At 45.1% G+C, this 17,298-nt stretch overlaps 1 protein-coding gene across 1 annotated transcript in view; it reads right to left on the bottom strand.

Annotated features, from left to right (window-relative positions):
• Positions 1-13,104: 13,104 nt before the first annotated feature.
• LOC148506584 (antigen peptide transporter 1-like) overlaps positions 13,105-17,298 on the bottom strand; it is a 50,345-nt gene continuing 46,151 nt past the window's right edge. Inside the window, 3 exon segments of the mRNA XM_088446548.1 lie at positions 13,105-13,329; positions 14,492-14,628; positions 14,772-14,931. Coding sequence (XP_088302674.1) covers positions 13,105-13,329; positions 14,492-14,628; positions 14,772-14,931 — 522 coding nt within the window.

Here is a 17,298-nt window from a genome sequence, read left to right as displayed (position 1 = left end):
ATCATGCAGCCCACCAAGAAACTCTGCATTCTGGCCGGACCAAATTGCAATATATAGCACCTATCCTTCTGTATCAATGCCTATTTCCCTATAGATTGTAAACTTGCAAGCAGGGCCCTCTTACCTCTATGTCTGTCTGTTATTACCCTGTTTTGTTCTATCAATGTTTCCAATTGTAAAGCGCAACGGAATATGCTGCGCTATATAAGAAACTGTTAATAAATAAATAAAATAAAAGAGTTATGTGCCAAGTACACACTAAGCGATATGTTGTCTGATCAGTAGTATCGGAGCAACATAGGCACACCGGCCAGTGTGTACCCGCTGATGATGTGCGCTCCGATGCATGCATGTCCAATGGGTGGCATTGTTAGCGAAGGGTCATGCTGCAGAATGCAGCATAGCCCCTGCCGTCGCTGGCGGCATCGGCAAGTGTGTATGTCCCGTCGCTTACAAGGTGTGTGTGTATGTATGTATATATATATATATATATATATATATATCTCAATGCTTAAGAGGCGGCACTCAGACAAATTCATAAAGAATCCACATGGAGCCTGTATTGTATCAACGTTTCAGAACTTGTATTTATGTTCTTTCGTCAGGATCCAGACAAAAGATACAATACAGGCTCCGTGTGGATTCTTTATAAAGTCCTCCGAGTGCCGCCTCTTAAGCATTTAGATTGACGTTGGTACCTATTTGGGCAAACGTCGAGGAGGGCACCGGATGCGGTTGTTGTTTGGACACAGACACATATGTATATCAGACATGGGCGGCAAGAAATTAACTACTCAGCACATGCTGACTATACCAATGTTTTTATATATATATATATATATATATATATATTATACTCACAGTATATGAATAAATAGCTCTCTCTCTCTCTCTATATATATATATTATACAGAGAGAGAGATTTATTTGAACTTGAAATTCCAGTTTATAAAATTTTAATCCAATTGTTGTGACAAACTGGAATTTTAAGTTCAAATAAATCTCTCTCTCTGTATAATATATATACACACACATACTGTACATACATATATATATACATACACACACAGTATACACATACAGTGTATATATATATACATACACACAGTGTGTATGTATATATATATATAGATATATATCAGTATATATGTGTATATATATATATCAGTATATATGTGTATATATATATATATATAAATATTATGCATGCACACAACCAACAAACTTGACCTTGATTGAGGAGACAGCTCACAGCCACACCACGGGAGACCGCCAAGGAGCAGAGTAAACATGGTTCCTTTAGAGCTGAGTGAGACGTCAGAGTCTGCTCACTCAGCCGACAGCCTGTCTCCTACAAGCCGCGGCCACTGCTCTGGTCTCTGCAATCAAAGTCTCGCAAGATGACGTGAAGTCTCGCGAGACTGTACAACACTGAAGCTCCTCGGCGCCTGCTGTTAGGGAACAGCTTAGCAGCCGCCGAGGAGAAAGGGTACGAAGAGCGCAGACAGCTAAACCCTGTGCTCTGTTTTTTTTTTTGCTGGATGTGGAGGCCCTCTATGTGTGGGGGCCCCAGGAAGACCGCCCCTGTCGCCCCTCCTATAATCCGGCCCTGGCTGAAGATCACCTGGACAAGCCAGAAGACTATTGGAACAATGTTTTGTGGACAGATGAGGCCAAAATAAATAAGAAGCATTATGTTTGGAGAAAGACCATCTGTGAAATACAGTGTTGGTGGTATCATGGTTTGGGCCTGTTTTGCTGCATCTGGCCCAGGACAACTTGCCATCATTCTGAATTATACCAGAATATTCTAAAGGAAAATGTTTGGACATCTGTCCATGAGCTGCATCTCAAGAGTACATGGGTCATGCAACAAGACAACGACCCAAAACACAAAAGTCATTCAACCAAAGAATGGTTAAAGAAGAATAAATGTACAGTTTTGGAATGGCCAAGTCAAAGTCCTGCAGCGTTGCTGCTCCCTATTTGCTTCTGGAGATCCATTCTGAGCCTGCCAACTTACACAGACCACTACCTGACTGGTTGACAGACGCAGTATCGCCTGGCTCATTCCAGCTCATAGTTCAGGGTCACCGGATAGATTGGAGAGACACACACAGCTGCCCGGGTCCAGCGCTGTCACACACGATCAGCGTGTCCGGCTCATTCACGCTGTGCTGCTTGTGCTGCCTTCAGCAATATCGGGACGGTGGTTTGGAACGCCCTGTGGCAGATCTCCTACTTGATCCAGGGTCACCTATCATTGTCAGAGCCGTGAGTACTTTGGGGCTGACGATTTATATACGTACTGGACTTATACAATTTTTTGATACAAAGTCCAGCTTCAGATACAGAATATCAACTGCCCAATTATCTGCTGTGAGCAGACACGGACCTACGGGACTTTGTTAATAGCATTAGCTATTTAGATACAAACTTTCTTTATAGCTAACAATTCCTCAATATATTACTGGTAGGCGACTATCAATATTTACCACCAGAAGGAATTCCACATGCTCAAACTCCTATTAGGATCTCCAGGGTATTGTTCAGAGTTACCCATTTGTAACAGTCATCTGGACATTGTTTCTCTTATTGATACGATTTCTGCTACATTTATTTATTTATTGCAATTCTTATTAGTTGTTTCATTTTTTATATCTCACACAAGAGTCTGATCAACTCTGGTCATATATATTGTATGTATTGCCTTTTAGGCCTACTAGGATTTATTATGTGAATTGTTTTTAATTATTTATGCATGTTTAATTAATGTGATTTGTATGGTGCGTTTATTCTCCAGGCAATTAAATACATTTTTATTTATATTTGTGTGTGACCAACTAATGTCCCAGCTTGAATATTAAAGCGCAGTGTTTTCCTTATTAATTTCTTTGTGAGGCTGACAATACCTCTTTTCACACTGCTGCATTGATATTCGATCCCCTTGCTCACATTTTTGCACCTGGTCCGTTTATTCCCAAGTCAAAGTCCTGACCTTAATCGAATAGAAATGTTGTGGAAGGACCTGAAGTGAGCATTTAATGGTAATAAACCCACCAACATAACCGAGTTGAAGCTGTTTTGTACGGAGAAGTGGGGTCAAATTCCTCCAGCCCAATGCTCAGGACTAATCGACAATTACTGGAAATGTTTAGAAGCGATTATTGCTAAACAAGGGGGTCATACCAGATACTGAAAGCAAAGGTTCACATACTTTTGCCACTCACAGATATGTGATATTGGATCATTTTCCTTCATAAAAAATGAGCACTCTGTGGGCTCCTGGATTCTCCATCCCCTTCCAGGAAAAAAGACTGCGCTCCCATGCAGCCTCATGCCTGAAAGTGGTATGAGGAAATGCATTGGGAGCTGGCCCATGCAGCAAGCTAAGTATTTTTAGGGAGCTCTGATCAGGAGACTGCTGGCTGGGGATCTTGTCTGCCTTGTCCTGGAGCCCAGATTTGGGTAGAGGAGATAGCCATGTCCCCCTCAGCAGAGTACTTGAAGTAAATTTTTTAGGGAACTTTTCTCCCACCGCAGATGTGCCAGCACCTGGGCAGTGACCAGCATTGCGGGTGGGCTTAGACACAGAGGAGTGACCAGGTGCCGAAGGTAGGAGCCTGAGAGAAGTGGATGCAGGTGCCAGTGTAGGAGCTTGGGTGGAACAAGCAGTTCCTGGTGCCGTTGGAAGGAGCTTAGCAGTGGCAGCAAAGTAACCCCCCCATGGTGCAGTGGGCAGAGTCAGTAACAGGTGGTTACTGATGGTAAGAGGGAATCCCTAATACCCCAAGGTCCAGTGGGATCGAAAATAATCTGTGACTGCTGGTCGAGGCGAGGTCATCTGGTCACAAAACCCTTTCATATCCCCAAATATACTGAAGACCATGGAGAGCTATCGCAGACAGGAAGTCAACATTTGGGGGTGGTGATGGGGAGGGGGTTCAGAGAAACACAAATGTGCCTGTCCATTTCAACGCCTTTGCATGGCCAAAGTGATTGCATACACAGCTTGAGTACTTACTGCGTGCAACGAGGTTAGCAATTTCTGAGTAAGGACAGACCTGCTGTAATTGTGCGTGAGGCTCCAATGGTACCCGATGTTACCGATTGTTTCTGAAGGTTTGCAAGGTAAGACTGAGGTGAGATAGTGGTAGTGGGCGTCTCTATGCTGCCTGTGCAACTGCTTTGCGATTGCATTCATTATTTTCGCACCCGCGATCGCAACAGCTATCCGTACTGAATCAGGTCCATAGACCTTATAGTACACCATAGTGAGGCAAAATTAAAAGAGAAAAAAAAAATCTTGTTTCTGGATAAGAGATTCCATTCTGCTCCAAGTTCATGGCATTATGACCCTTATGTAGGCTGGAGGACTATGGAAATGGCATAGATACAGTACAAGGTGGACCCTCACTGAGAGCCCACAAAGTCCTGCCACTGCTATAGAGGAGCCTGATGGTGAACTGAGGAACGGAGAACAGAGCATCCTGGCTGCAGAGGATAAAGAACAGCAAAAGGACATAACACCAGCTGCCACCAATGATGATGATGACACAGAGCTGTGTAAACACAAAGTAAAAGATGAAATAAAAAAGGAAAAAGCTGAATTGAGAGAACTCCAGCAGGAGAAGAGGAGAATAAATGATAGACTCCAAGGAAAGACTCCACGTTCTGGCTGATGAGGCCTCATAAGCAGGATGAGAACATCGATGCACAATGTATTTCTAAGGCACATCAGGCTCACGCCTATTACATGAGCTGCCGGCTGAGCCAGACGTTTATCCCTGGAGCTCCTGCTTACCAAGCTATTACACCTGCTTTTTGGGGACTCCCCTGCCCTCTACTCCGCTACATCTCTACTCGTTTTGCCCCCTATTCACCCCTGGAGTGCAACATTGCCAACATCTAGTGTGCCTCTTAATAAGTATGTATGTGGTTTCACATATGTATACATCTGATCCATGTTTATTCCCTTAGTAAAGCAGTATTTTCAAGAATAATTGTTCTGTCTTCTCCAGTATCAGTATATTGCTGGATATCAGCTTGCTGTGGATAATGGGTGCAATATTTTTATTGTAAAGATAATTCATGCCACCTCCAATCTACTCAGTTACGTAGGACATGAGCTGGGACCTTTATCGCAGCCAGGGCCAGGTGTAATGTCTCACCTCTGATATACTCCATGACCAGACAAAGCTAAAGGGCATCAGGCATGCTCCTGTGAGTGCTGTAATATTAGGGTGATCTAACATGCATTACACTCAAGAATCCTGCCTGATATTTGCTTCCATTAGGTAGATACTATATATTCATTTGAACATGCCGTATTGCCTTCACTACCACCTCCTTATTTGCATTTTCCCATGCGAACCTTCCCAAAACAGCAGTTACAATCCCTCCCCCCCAACCAATGATTTTCTTCAAATCAAGCTACTCAAACTTAATCTGCAATGGATAATTTTAGTCATTGCTAATCCCAATGGCGGACTTGTAATATGTGCTTTTTTCCCTAGGGATTGTATGAGGCTGGAGAGACAGAGGCAAATGGTATGAGGCTGGAGAGACACAGGTGGCATGAGGCTGGAGAGACACAGGTATAATGAGGCTAGATAGATGGTATGGTATGAGGCTGGAGAGACAGAAGGGATGGTATTAGATGGTATTAGGCTGGAGAGACACAGGTAGCATGAGGCTGGAGAGAGGGAATGATATGAGGCTGGAGAGACACAGGTAGCATGAGGCTGGAGAGACAGGTAGCATGAGGCTGGAGAGACAGAGGAGATGGCATGATGCTGGAGAGACAGAGGAGATGGCTGTAGAGACGGAATGGTATGAGGCTGGAAAGACGGGATTATATGAGGCAGGAGAAACACAGGTAGCATAAGACTGAAGAGACAGCATGGCATGAGGCTGGAGAGACAGAGGGGATGGTATGAGGCTGTGGGGAAATGGTGAAGGGAGAGGGCTTAAGGTTGAATAGAACATTTAAGGGATGGGGCTGGTAAGACACACAGGGGATAAGGCCATAGTAACTAACGAATGATGGGTCAAAAATATTAATACTATATATAACAATGGGATGCAATTGGGAAGCTGGCTGACATTATACTGACAGCTGGCTTCCCGACTGTCATATCCCGGCGAGGGTGAAATGACCGGGCTCTTTTTAACAACGCCGGGAAGCAGATAGGAGAATTAATGGACACTGAAGCTTAGTGTAGTGAGGGGAGATTGAGTAGGGGTGGGACAGGCTCCCAGCACTCAGATCCATCTCCATGTGTGCCTCCCCAGCCATTGACCTCACCACACGTCACTTATTGCTGAGTTATTTTTTAACTGGGCAATAAATATTTGCAGGACTATTGGACACATTTATTTCCTGTCTCTCTCCACTTGTTGGAATAGGTTTGGGAAGCTTAGAACAATAAGGAGATAAGTGATTATTCTTTGTAATTAAATGTATGCATAATTAATTCTATTACAATTATTATTTTTAAATAAAAAACAATATCACTCCATTTGGGGTCTATTCAATTGGGGGTGATGCTGCCAGGTCCTGCGATCTATTATGCGCTTCTGCAGCACTTCTAGTAGCCCTATGGTGCTGCAAACAAAACTCCCTGTTCTTATTTGGGAAATGGGGCGGGGGGCATTTGGTGCACCGATGCTGGTGTCTCCATGCAGTCCTATAGAGCACTATACAGTTTGTGTGTATTTTCCTGGTTTGAGTATATGGGCATGACTCAGAGGTGTACACTAATGCCGCCGCTGCTGCGTCTCTGTATGCAGCTGTGATACGGAAATATCCAAATGTCGCAGCTGCCTGGCGATGTTTTGAGACGCCCACCTGCGGCTTTGTAAATGCAGGAATCTGTGTAAAATGTCACAGCATCTTCATACAAAGACGCAGCATCGGTCACAGATCATTCGATTGTTGCAGTCCTGATTGAGTCTATGGTCTCCTAGAACACAATCTGTGCAGGCTTCTTATGGTTAAAAGCAATATCCGAGGATTGCCAGCCCTTAGGTTGACCAGTTTGGGGTTGGTGAATGCTTTGGCAGTGGGACCCTACACTGTGTGTCTTCCTGTGGTGGCATTACCACCCAGGCTGGATCAGCCCGATGGTGGTTATAGGAAAATAGGAACCCCATGGCGGATTTCCCCACAATTTCCTGTACCTGAATGGGCTCAGGGGTCCAGGGCTGTTTATGCTTTGGACGGGGGGACCTCATCCCATTTTTTATTTTACTTTTTAACTATTACATTGATTTTAACCCTAAGAAGCCTGCACAGATCATACTGATCAGTGCAGGGCTTCTTTTTTTAATTTGTGTTTTAGGTTCTATTTGCATTTGGTTTTGAACTGAAAGTTCAAAACCGAATGCATTTAGACATTCCAAATCCGACTAATGGTGTGTACACACGGGATTAAAATGCACGATATTAATGATAATGATATCGATCATATCGTTAATATCGTGCATTGGTCCCTTCCAACCCACCAACGACCTGCGATGCGTGGACATATATGGAAGATATCGTCCATCACCTGTGTATGCAGGCCAAACTGGTCGATATCGACCAGGTTACTATAGGGACCAGCGATCAACGTTGGTGGTGTGCTGGATGATCGATATCGATCATCAAGCACTCCGGGAAGGTGCAGGACGATCAGTCAGTGATATCGTTATCGCTGACTGATCGTACCGTGTGTACGCACCTTGAAATAGACTACTGAATCGACCTTCAGTAAATATATCCCATGGTGTCAGATATATATGTCTTTAGAACCACAATATGACAATGACAGTAGTTTGATGGAGCAATACGCCTTACTCAATAAATGAGCGCAATATAAATAAGAGAATGTCCATTTGGTGTATCATCGCCCGAACATGCTGGTCAACCGGACGACGTCTATATTAAGGTTAATATAAATGAGCTTAAAGTAAATAAGAGAATGTCCATTCGATGTAGGTATCATACATTCATTAGTGGTGTTATTGAGGTATTTGCAAATAAAAATGTCCTTGAGACATTAACACTCTTATTTGTAGACACAAGATTAATTCTGATAATAATTCACTTTACAGTGTCATTAAGACCACTTATGGCATAATTTGCAATGAAAATGATAAAAAAATTAAAAGATATCCCTTTTTAAAAACTGGAAAAGACAAGAATTAAGAAAAATAAAACATAAATAAAATATAATAAAGTCTTACAACTTGTCATTTTGCAATGCGCTGCGTGGAGAGATCCGTTTCCTCCGTTCCAATGTTTTTAAATAGATATTTTAAAATTTATCTATTTTTTTTTTTATAATTTTTATGGCAAATGATGTCATAAGTGTGGAGTGAATTGGGATCATAATTATTGTTGTGTCTACAAAGTGGCTATGTCTCCAGGACACTGAATTTACAAAAAAAATGTATTTGCAAATACCTCAATAAAATCACTAATGAATGTATGATACCGACACCGAATGGACATTCTCTTATTTATATTAAGCTCATTTATTGAGTATGGAGGATTTCACCATCAAACTACTGCAGTTGTTATATTGTGGTTCTATTGGGGCACATCCACTAGCAGACTTTAAAACGATTGCACGATTATGACATTGTAATTGTGCAGTTGTTTCACAGTCTGTGATGTGCCTACACTGAGCGATCAATCATTCAGTATAGTCACATCAACCATCCCCGAACATGGTCAACATGACACGTCGTCAGGTTGACCAGCATGTTCGGGCGATGATAGATGTAAAAAATGACCAGTGGGCGCGTGCATCGGTGGTCGTTTTTGACATTTACATGGCCGATTTACGAACGATTAATAAACGATTGAACGATAACGATATAGTTCAATCGCTTATTTTAATCTGGTAGTGGATACCTGCCGCCTCTAGACATATAGATCTGACACCTTGTCAGCGCCTGAGAAATATGCTTTACTGCAATGTTATAGTGTCCAACACAGCGGTCAGATCAAGTTCCTCCCCCCACACACACAAAAAATCAATTGCCAAACTATTGTCAAATGTTATTTTATTTGCAATGTGATACAACTATTGTTAGCAGAGCCAAAATGTATCACTACATAATAGCCTTATGGATGGATAAATATATATATACTTTTCACATGTGGAAATTTGTTATTAATTGTTTGCTACATTCATTCTTTAGTATTATTTTTTTTGGGGAGCTGAACCTCAGTACTACAACTGTGTATCTGTAATTCATCCGAGTGTTCCATCATCCGAGCGTTCCATCATCCGAGCGTTCCATCATCCGAGCGTTCCATCATCCGAGCGTTCCATCATCCGAGCGTTCCATCATCTGAGCTCATGGCGGTTGTTTATGTTCATGTCTCTTTAGTAATTGTATCTTTGTCTAGATTGTGGATTTGTATAGCCAATTGTGAGTGAAATCTGAGCTGTTACATTGTATTTACACGGTTTTATTACAAAAGCTAAGGTAGAAATGAGAATCACTCACTTAGGGGTCAATCCAAATAGGAGCCAAGGGGGCGAATTGCCTTTGGAACAGTATAAAAAACGCTGGCAATGGCGCGGCAGTGTGTCTCCCTTGCGGACCATTCTCACCACGGACTCGCACATTTTTTGCTGGCAGCTCTATGGGGATGAGAACAGAAATGTGCGCGTCTGGAGGTACAGTAAGCATACAGCCCATTTACTCGCGGCTGCATTGGACTGACCCCATAGTTTAGAACAGTTGAGTTGTAACAATTTTATTAAGTACCTAAGTCCAGGAGCGTTAAAATTGTAGTTGTTTTGGTTTCTGATCTATACTTTGTATCTATACACTGCGTCATTAGCGCTCAGACGCGCCTGCTTGGCTACTCATATTATTATAGCATAAATCTGTATGGGGGGGGTCATTGTTTCCATATTGTAATTGGACTTATTGAGAATTCAAACCCATCAATATCCTCTACTGTATCTACTGGTGCAAATTCACATCTGTCTGCTGGATTTTCGGCTTTTAAAGTGAAAATCGAAATATACTGTACACTTACAAATGTAACTAAAACTCCTTGTACTGTAAATATTAACTACAACACCTTTATAATTAGCAAGTATTGCTGTTATCTCTTAGATATCTCAGCGTGTGTCAGGCATTAGCTGACCAGTGCAATAATTTGCTATCCCAACCAACTCTCAGCTGTGGGAGTGCCTTTGTTTTCTCCAGCAAGTAAAGCTCTAAAATACTGTATATTATTTAAAAAAATTATTAATCTTTTAACATAATATCCTATAGGTCCATTTTTCAGTCCTTGTATAACAATCCCTGTTTTCTCACATCCCGCTCTATGTTTTATGGTCTCTGGATAATACTGGTCCATGGAATTGCAATGTGCATATAACATTTCTCAGACCGCTGCAATGTAAATAATGTTATTATGTCTGTACCGTTTTTTTCACAATTTGCCTCATTAAGAAAATAAGATTTAGGGCCGTATTCAATTAGGAGCGAAAAGTCCGTTAATGGCGATAATTTGTCGCCAATGACGTTATTTTCGCCATTTTCACTCTTCCCCATATTCAGTTTCAAAGACTTTTCGCAGGTGCAAAAAGTATTTGTAAAGAAACAGGGATACGTTTTCCCCACTGAATAGGTGGCGAAGAAAAAGTGCAGAATTGGTGTTTTGGGGTGCAGACTTTAAAAAAGTACCCTGCACCCCTTGGAATGTCCATTAAAAGGTATGTGTAAAAAAAAATTTTAAAAAATAGCATAAAAAATGTTGGGGAACAAACTTAAAAACTAGTGGAATAGCCTCAGGGGGGTCCCCATGTATGTGGCAGGTGTTTTCTAGAATGCGGTTGGTTGCGGCAGGTGGATTATTGAAGAATTTTAAAAAATCACTTTAGGGACTTAAAATATGCTTGCACCACTTTTCATGTACCCCAAATTTATGCTATTCTTCACCACTTCTTTATAGCTGCATTAAAGCACCTGTCGTGGACGTTTAAAAACCCCAAATAGCTTTAGCAGGCCAGATCGGGGGTACACATTATGATCCCCCATGTCAGACCATCTTTTGGGGGGGGTGACAGGCTGATTTCCCCAAAAGTGACAGGACCTTTCGATACTTACCTTTCCGCCAGGTCCCGTTTTCGCCGATTCTAATTGAGGATATTTGGGCACGCGCCCGATACTTTATCCCCTGGAAAACGGCGATGATGGCGAAAAGTCAGACCTCGGACTTTACGCTTCGAATTGAATACGGGCCTAAGAAGTATTTCTTAAATTTGCAATTTTAATTAGCTGCACTACTGTTACCATTGGACCCTACTTGGTATGCAAGAAGTGTACTGTTCTTCCCTAGTGCCAAGACTGCTGTCATACATTTCTACATCAGCTTTATGACTATGTTTTTATTGCTTGTACCAAATTGTTCTATGATGTTGCACTTAAGATTAAGGCCCTCATTCAGAGCCGTACGCTCTGAGCAGTGCGCACGCTCTGAATGAGGGCCGCCCTCCATGAAAATGGAGCGTCCTCCTGGACGCTCGTATAGCTGTGGGTCACCACCCACAGCCTATACGAGCATGCAGTTTGATGGCCGCGATGGTCGTGACCATCGCGACCATCGAAACTGCGAGCCGGAGCCTGCGGTTGAGGTTTTCAAACCGCAAGGCCCGGAGTGATTTTGGCTCTATCAGAGCCAAAATCACTCCCACTGACATCACTAGTGATGTCAGTGGGGCCGGCTTCTGACGGGAGGCGTTCCCGTGGGAACGCCCCCGTCAGGGAGGCACGCCCCCGGCACGCCCACCAAAGGGGGCGTGCTGTCAATCAACATCGACAGCACGCCCCCTTTGATCAGACACAACGAGCGAAGGAAAGTCCTTCGCTCGTCGCGTCTGGCGCATGCGCACGACGGAGCTCCCGCCGTTGTGCGCATGCGCAGAGCATAACATCGACCCACTTGCGAGCGGACAGCCGCTTGCGAGTGGTTCTGAATCAGGCCCTAAATGTTAAAGTTTTTTTAAATAACATTGTTTCTAGCGCTGTTTTCCCATCTTCTTGTGCATGTATGTACTAAGGAGACTGACTATCTCCGAATAACAGCAGCTTGGAGAAATAATTTATAGCAGCGCCCTTTTTACTGTATTTTTAGTAATTATTTTCTCTACAAACTAGATGATGTGTACCCAGCCCATCATCAGCAACACAGCGGGTACACACTAGATGATGTGCCTAATATGTTGGTCCGATCCGCCGGAACGAACGACATATCATCTAGTGTGTACCCAGCATAACAGTCCAGGTTTTAGTGATATCCATGGTTGAGCACAGGTGACTTAATTAGTTCCTCAGTCAATTTCATTTAACCACCTGTGCTCAACCATGGATATCTCTAAAACCTGAACTGTTGGGGAGTCTATTGACAGCCAGCATCCCGACTGTCAGGATATCATATAGATTCCCTGATAAACCTATGCAGTCAGTGGAGGGTTTTGCTGTCATGTGCATGTTTGGGCTGGATGAGGGCATGGACTACAATCTGATATCCCTGCTGCACTTCACATTGACAACCCTATAGGGTGGGGGTGGGGAGGAGGGGGGTTGGTCTGATGAGCCAGGATCCCTGGGTCACTTATTTATTAACAGATACTTACTTACAGCCCTCTCCCCCCTCCTATCTCACCTCTGGGGCAGGGTGCATGACGCATCACACTTGGGATGCGAGGCATCCCATCGGTCTTTGCATGCATGCCGGCGTTGGTAACGTTGGCAATCCCCATTCCCCTGATTGCGGGCCGTGAAGCCCCGCCCCCGATTGCGGCCGGCAAGCTAGATGCCCTTATCAAACGGGGCTTGGCCTGAGATCATTGGGGCTCACCTGGGAATTACCCGCCTAACCGGCAGCCCAGTCCAAGCCTGTGTATGATAAAGCCTATGAGCAGATCCACTAACACCTACACAGCAACCAGGTAAAGTCCTTAAACAAGAAATCATTCCTAACTAAATGCACAGGACAAACACAGAGCGAGCACACAGAATATAGAATGTAAGTGCCGGATGCCTGATTCCTTGGTGAACGCGGATCCATATTGCGATAGGTGACTCTTACAGATCATGTTCTCCGTTCCGTCGCTGGAAACTGCTGAGATGTTTGTTCCAGAGTCTCCAGTAACTGCCCCCCTGCGCCAGCAGCTGCTCATGTTTACCCGACTCTGTGATTTGTCCCCTTTCCAGGACCAGGATGTGGTCAGCCTTCTCCACCATGTACATCCGGTGAGATATCAGCAGTACCGTCCGATTCCGAGCGCCGTCATACACCTCGCTTTGAATCTAAAAAGAATTGGACTGTTTTAAGGTGATGTCCACTTATGGAAATGTCCTCACAGCCCCCTAATCTGTACGCTGGGAGTCCCCGCCGTATGAGTCCATTTATACAGAGGAGGGTGATCCCATGGAGAAGGACAACATTGTTCTGCAATTTTTAAAAGTTACGTCTTAAAGTAGACTTCGCTACTTAGCTGTTCATGGGGGAGGTTTATCAAATCTTGGCGAAAGATAAAACCAAGCTTCTGTCATTTTACAGGCTGCGCTAGAAAAATGACAGAAGCTGATTGGTTGGTACTTTATCTCTCTCCAATGTTCGTCTCCCCCTATGTAGGAAAGTGTTACCTTTGACTAACAAAGTAATAATTGGCCTAGGCCCACCTTACATTCAGTAGTAATGGAACCTGGACTGGAGATTTGGTGCCATAACCACCTGATGTCCTAGGACAGCTAGCAATCCCCTTTCACAAAGAGGAGACTCTACCATATCAAGTTAGAAAATCAATCGCTGTGGTTTAGTTACTAAATGGCGGCTTTCCAAACCTCAGATTATCTGCAATTTTTGCCCACAGAATTTCCTTTTCTGGGTTTCACTTCCCTAGCGAATACAGCCCTGTGTTGATTGGCCTAGAGCTGGTTGCAACTATGGTGGAAGGACCTTTTAATGGGAAGAAATTGGGATGGTGTATTGCGGTGTAAAGTGTATTTTTGCGGAGCATATGCCGCAATCCTGTCAGAATTTCAAACCCATCGCGTAGTAGTTTCTCCAAAATGTCCCCATCTAAGCTCATCATTTTTCCACCTGTTATTGCCATTACCCCTCTCCACGGACTGGGTACGGATTCCGGCTTTCAGGATCCCGGCGGTCAGAATTCCGACAGGGTTAGGATACTGACACCTGACAGTAAGTACACTAACCCTACCCCACCCCCTAACCATCTCAGCAGCCTAAACCTAGCCTTAGAGAAGGACTGAGAGATGGTGGTGGGGGAAAACTGTCTGAACCTGATGAATAGAACACATATGGGCAGAGGAAACCACTAATCAATATTGATTAGAATATGGTAATATGACTTGTGCTGAAACTGTAATATTACACGGGTTCATAGAAGAAAAGGCCCCCAATGAGTCAGGAACCCTCCTGACCAACATATTGGTTTTCTCTCACCTTGAGCTCCGTGTCTGTATCCAGGGAGCTGGTGGCATCATCCAGAATGAGGATCTTGGGGTCCCTCAGTAGGGCTCGTGCTAGCGCCACTCTCTGCTTCTGTCCTCCAGACAGCAGCTCTCCTTTCTGCCCGGCACCTTGGGGAAGAGAGCGTTCCGTCAACTGCTAAATACACTCTATTCCTTTCCCGCTCTCAGCTCCTGCTGGGTGACTATGACGGATACGGATGTGGCACATGCACCTTATCAAAGCTATCTATGCCAGCATATAGAGTGACTACCTGTCTGATAACCACTGGGCTTTTCTGAGATGAAATCGTCCGCATTTGCCAGCGATGCCACCCTCCGCACAGACTGCAGGCTGACCTCCCCCAACCCATAGGAAATATTGTCCTTCAGGGAGCGGGCGGAGAGAATGGGCTCCTGGCTCACCACTGACACCTAGAACGGGAGGGAGAAGAAAATGGCTCATAGTGGATAACGGATACAGGATCTTTATTATGTTGTTTTATTATATATATATATATACGCATTAAATATCTATTCATTAACAAAGTGTAGAAGCACAAAACCATATCAACCAATCAGCAGACAGTTATTTTCTCAATGTAACGCGCGTATGAATAAAGGGCCTGATTCAGACGCACTCGCGAGCGGCTGTCCGCTCGCAAGTGGGTCGATGTTCTGCACTGAGCATGCGCACGACGGAGGGAGCTCCGTCGTGCGCATGCGCCAGACGCGACGAGCGAAGGACTTTCCTTCGCTCGTTGTGTCTGATCAAAGGGGGCGTGCTGTCGATGTTGATTGACAGCATGCCCCCTTTGGTGGGCGTGCCTCCCTGACGGGGGCGTTCCTAAGGGAACGCCTACCGTCAGAAGCCGGCCCACTGACATCACTAGTGATGTCAGTGGTAGTGATTTTGGCTCTGATAGAGCCAAAATCACTCCGGGCCTTGCGGTTGAAAACCTCAACCGCAGGCTCCGGCTCGCAGTTTCGATGGTCGCGATGGTCAAGACCATCGCGGCCATCAAACTGCACGCTCGTATATGCTGTGGGTGGTGACCCACAGCTATACGAGCGTCCAGGAGGACGCTCCATAGTTATGGAGGACGGCCCTCATTCAGAGCGTGCGCTCTGCTCAGAGCGTACGGCTCTGAATGAGGGCCAAAATCTCCAATTGGTTGCGACTGGTCACTTTCCTGCAGCAGACTGAGCACGCCCTGAGACGCCCACTTTACATATCTGAGCAATGCTCCACTGCGCTGGTGGATCCGATCACTTCACAGCATTGACTCCTCCAGCAGCCCCAGCCTGGCGCACGGGCTCCCTTGTGACCTTCTTAAAGTATGGCCACTGTGGCTGTGGTGCTGCGGGAGAAAATATGGCCGCACGCCAAACTCGCCCATGACACCTCCTCTCTTTGCAATGAAATCAGGTCACCTCCCTGTCTCCACCCTGAAACGCCCCGTGGATCGCAGAAGTGATAGCGATGTCATACTGAAATGCACACAATCGAACGCACGTTCGATATGAGGGTTTTTTTGTAGACTTTTCGCACATGCGCAGTAGCCAATGATCATTTAAGTGCGCAAACATTGGTACTGCGTGCACCTGTGAACCACTATCGCTGACCGAGAAATGGCTTTCTGTACAACTGTAGTTCACACTCAGTCTATCTCTCACACTGAAATGGCCGGTAGCACTTGCACACACACTGTCTCACAGTGAAATGACCAATGGGGGCCTAGCCAAGGCCCCCATTTATTAATGAGTTTTATCACCAAAACGAGTGATTAATGTCACTGTGGGCCCCATTTACAAACGAAATATAAGTTATATAACCCCTTTAGCGCTCGCTAAAGGGGTTATAACATCTTCCTGTATTTAGTAAACAGCGGTAATCTTAGATTACCGCTGTTTGTACAGCATCGCTCTCGCCATCTAAAAGATGGCGAGAGCGATGTGGGCCCCATTGCCGGTAATGGAGACCCGGCGGTGCTTTTCCGGCTTCAACGAAGCCTTCCAGGCACTGCCGGGTCTCCCCGTCATGCACATGCGCAGATGGACCGTAGCGCATGCGCATGACACTGGAGCCCGTCGCTGGCAGCATTACCCAGCTGAGGACCTCGCTGAGGACTTCGACTTCAAGGGACCTCGCTGGAGGGGTAAGTATTACTAAATACCAGTGGAATTTTCATTTGTATCACAGTGATATTAAATTGCCGCTGGTATTTCCCTTCGTTTGTAAATGGGGCCCTGCGTATGATAATGGTGCTCCAGCCAATCAGCTCCCTACTGTAATTTTTCTAACAGATGACAGTTGGGAGCTGATTGGCTGGAGCACCATTATCATACGCAGCGAGATTTATTACTCGTTTTGGTGATAAAACTCATTAATAAATGAGGGCCCTAATGTAGAACTAGTTCACACAGTGGGGTTCATTCAGACCCAGTCGCAAGCACCGATGTGCTCGCAACCGGGTCGATGGGTGGCCCTGCGCACGCGCAGCGGCCGCACTGCGCGCGCGCAAGCCCCGGAGGGAGAGAGAAACTCTCTTGCTCCGGAGATCGCTATAAAAGGGGCGGCTGCCGTTGTTGATCTACAGCTCGCCCCTTTATGTAGGCGGGCCGGGGGGGTGGTTACCAAAACGGAGGCGTTCCTTTAGGGCGGCCGCACTGACATCATCAGTGATGTCAGTGGGGAGCTTCCTGCTCGATCAGAGCAGGAAGCTCCCTGGGGCTTGCGAGTGCCCAGACTCTACCTTAGGGTCTGGTCGCAAGCCCCGATGGTCGCAATGGTGACCACCA

Source organism: Taudactylus pleione, unplaced genomic scaffold, assembly GCF_031769625.1.
Source record: "Taudactylus pleione unplaced genomic scaffold, aTauple2 ptg000400l, whole genome shotgun sequence".
Lineage (NCBI taxonomy): Eukaryota > Metazoa > Chordata > Amphibia > Anura > Myobatrachidae > Taudactylus > Taudactylus pleione.
The sequence above is the reverse complement of the archived record's forward strand: the minus strand, read 5'-3'. Positions and strand labels throughout refer to the sequence as shown.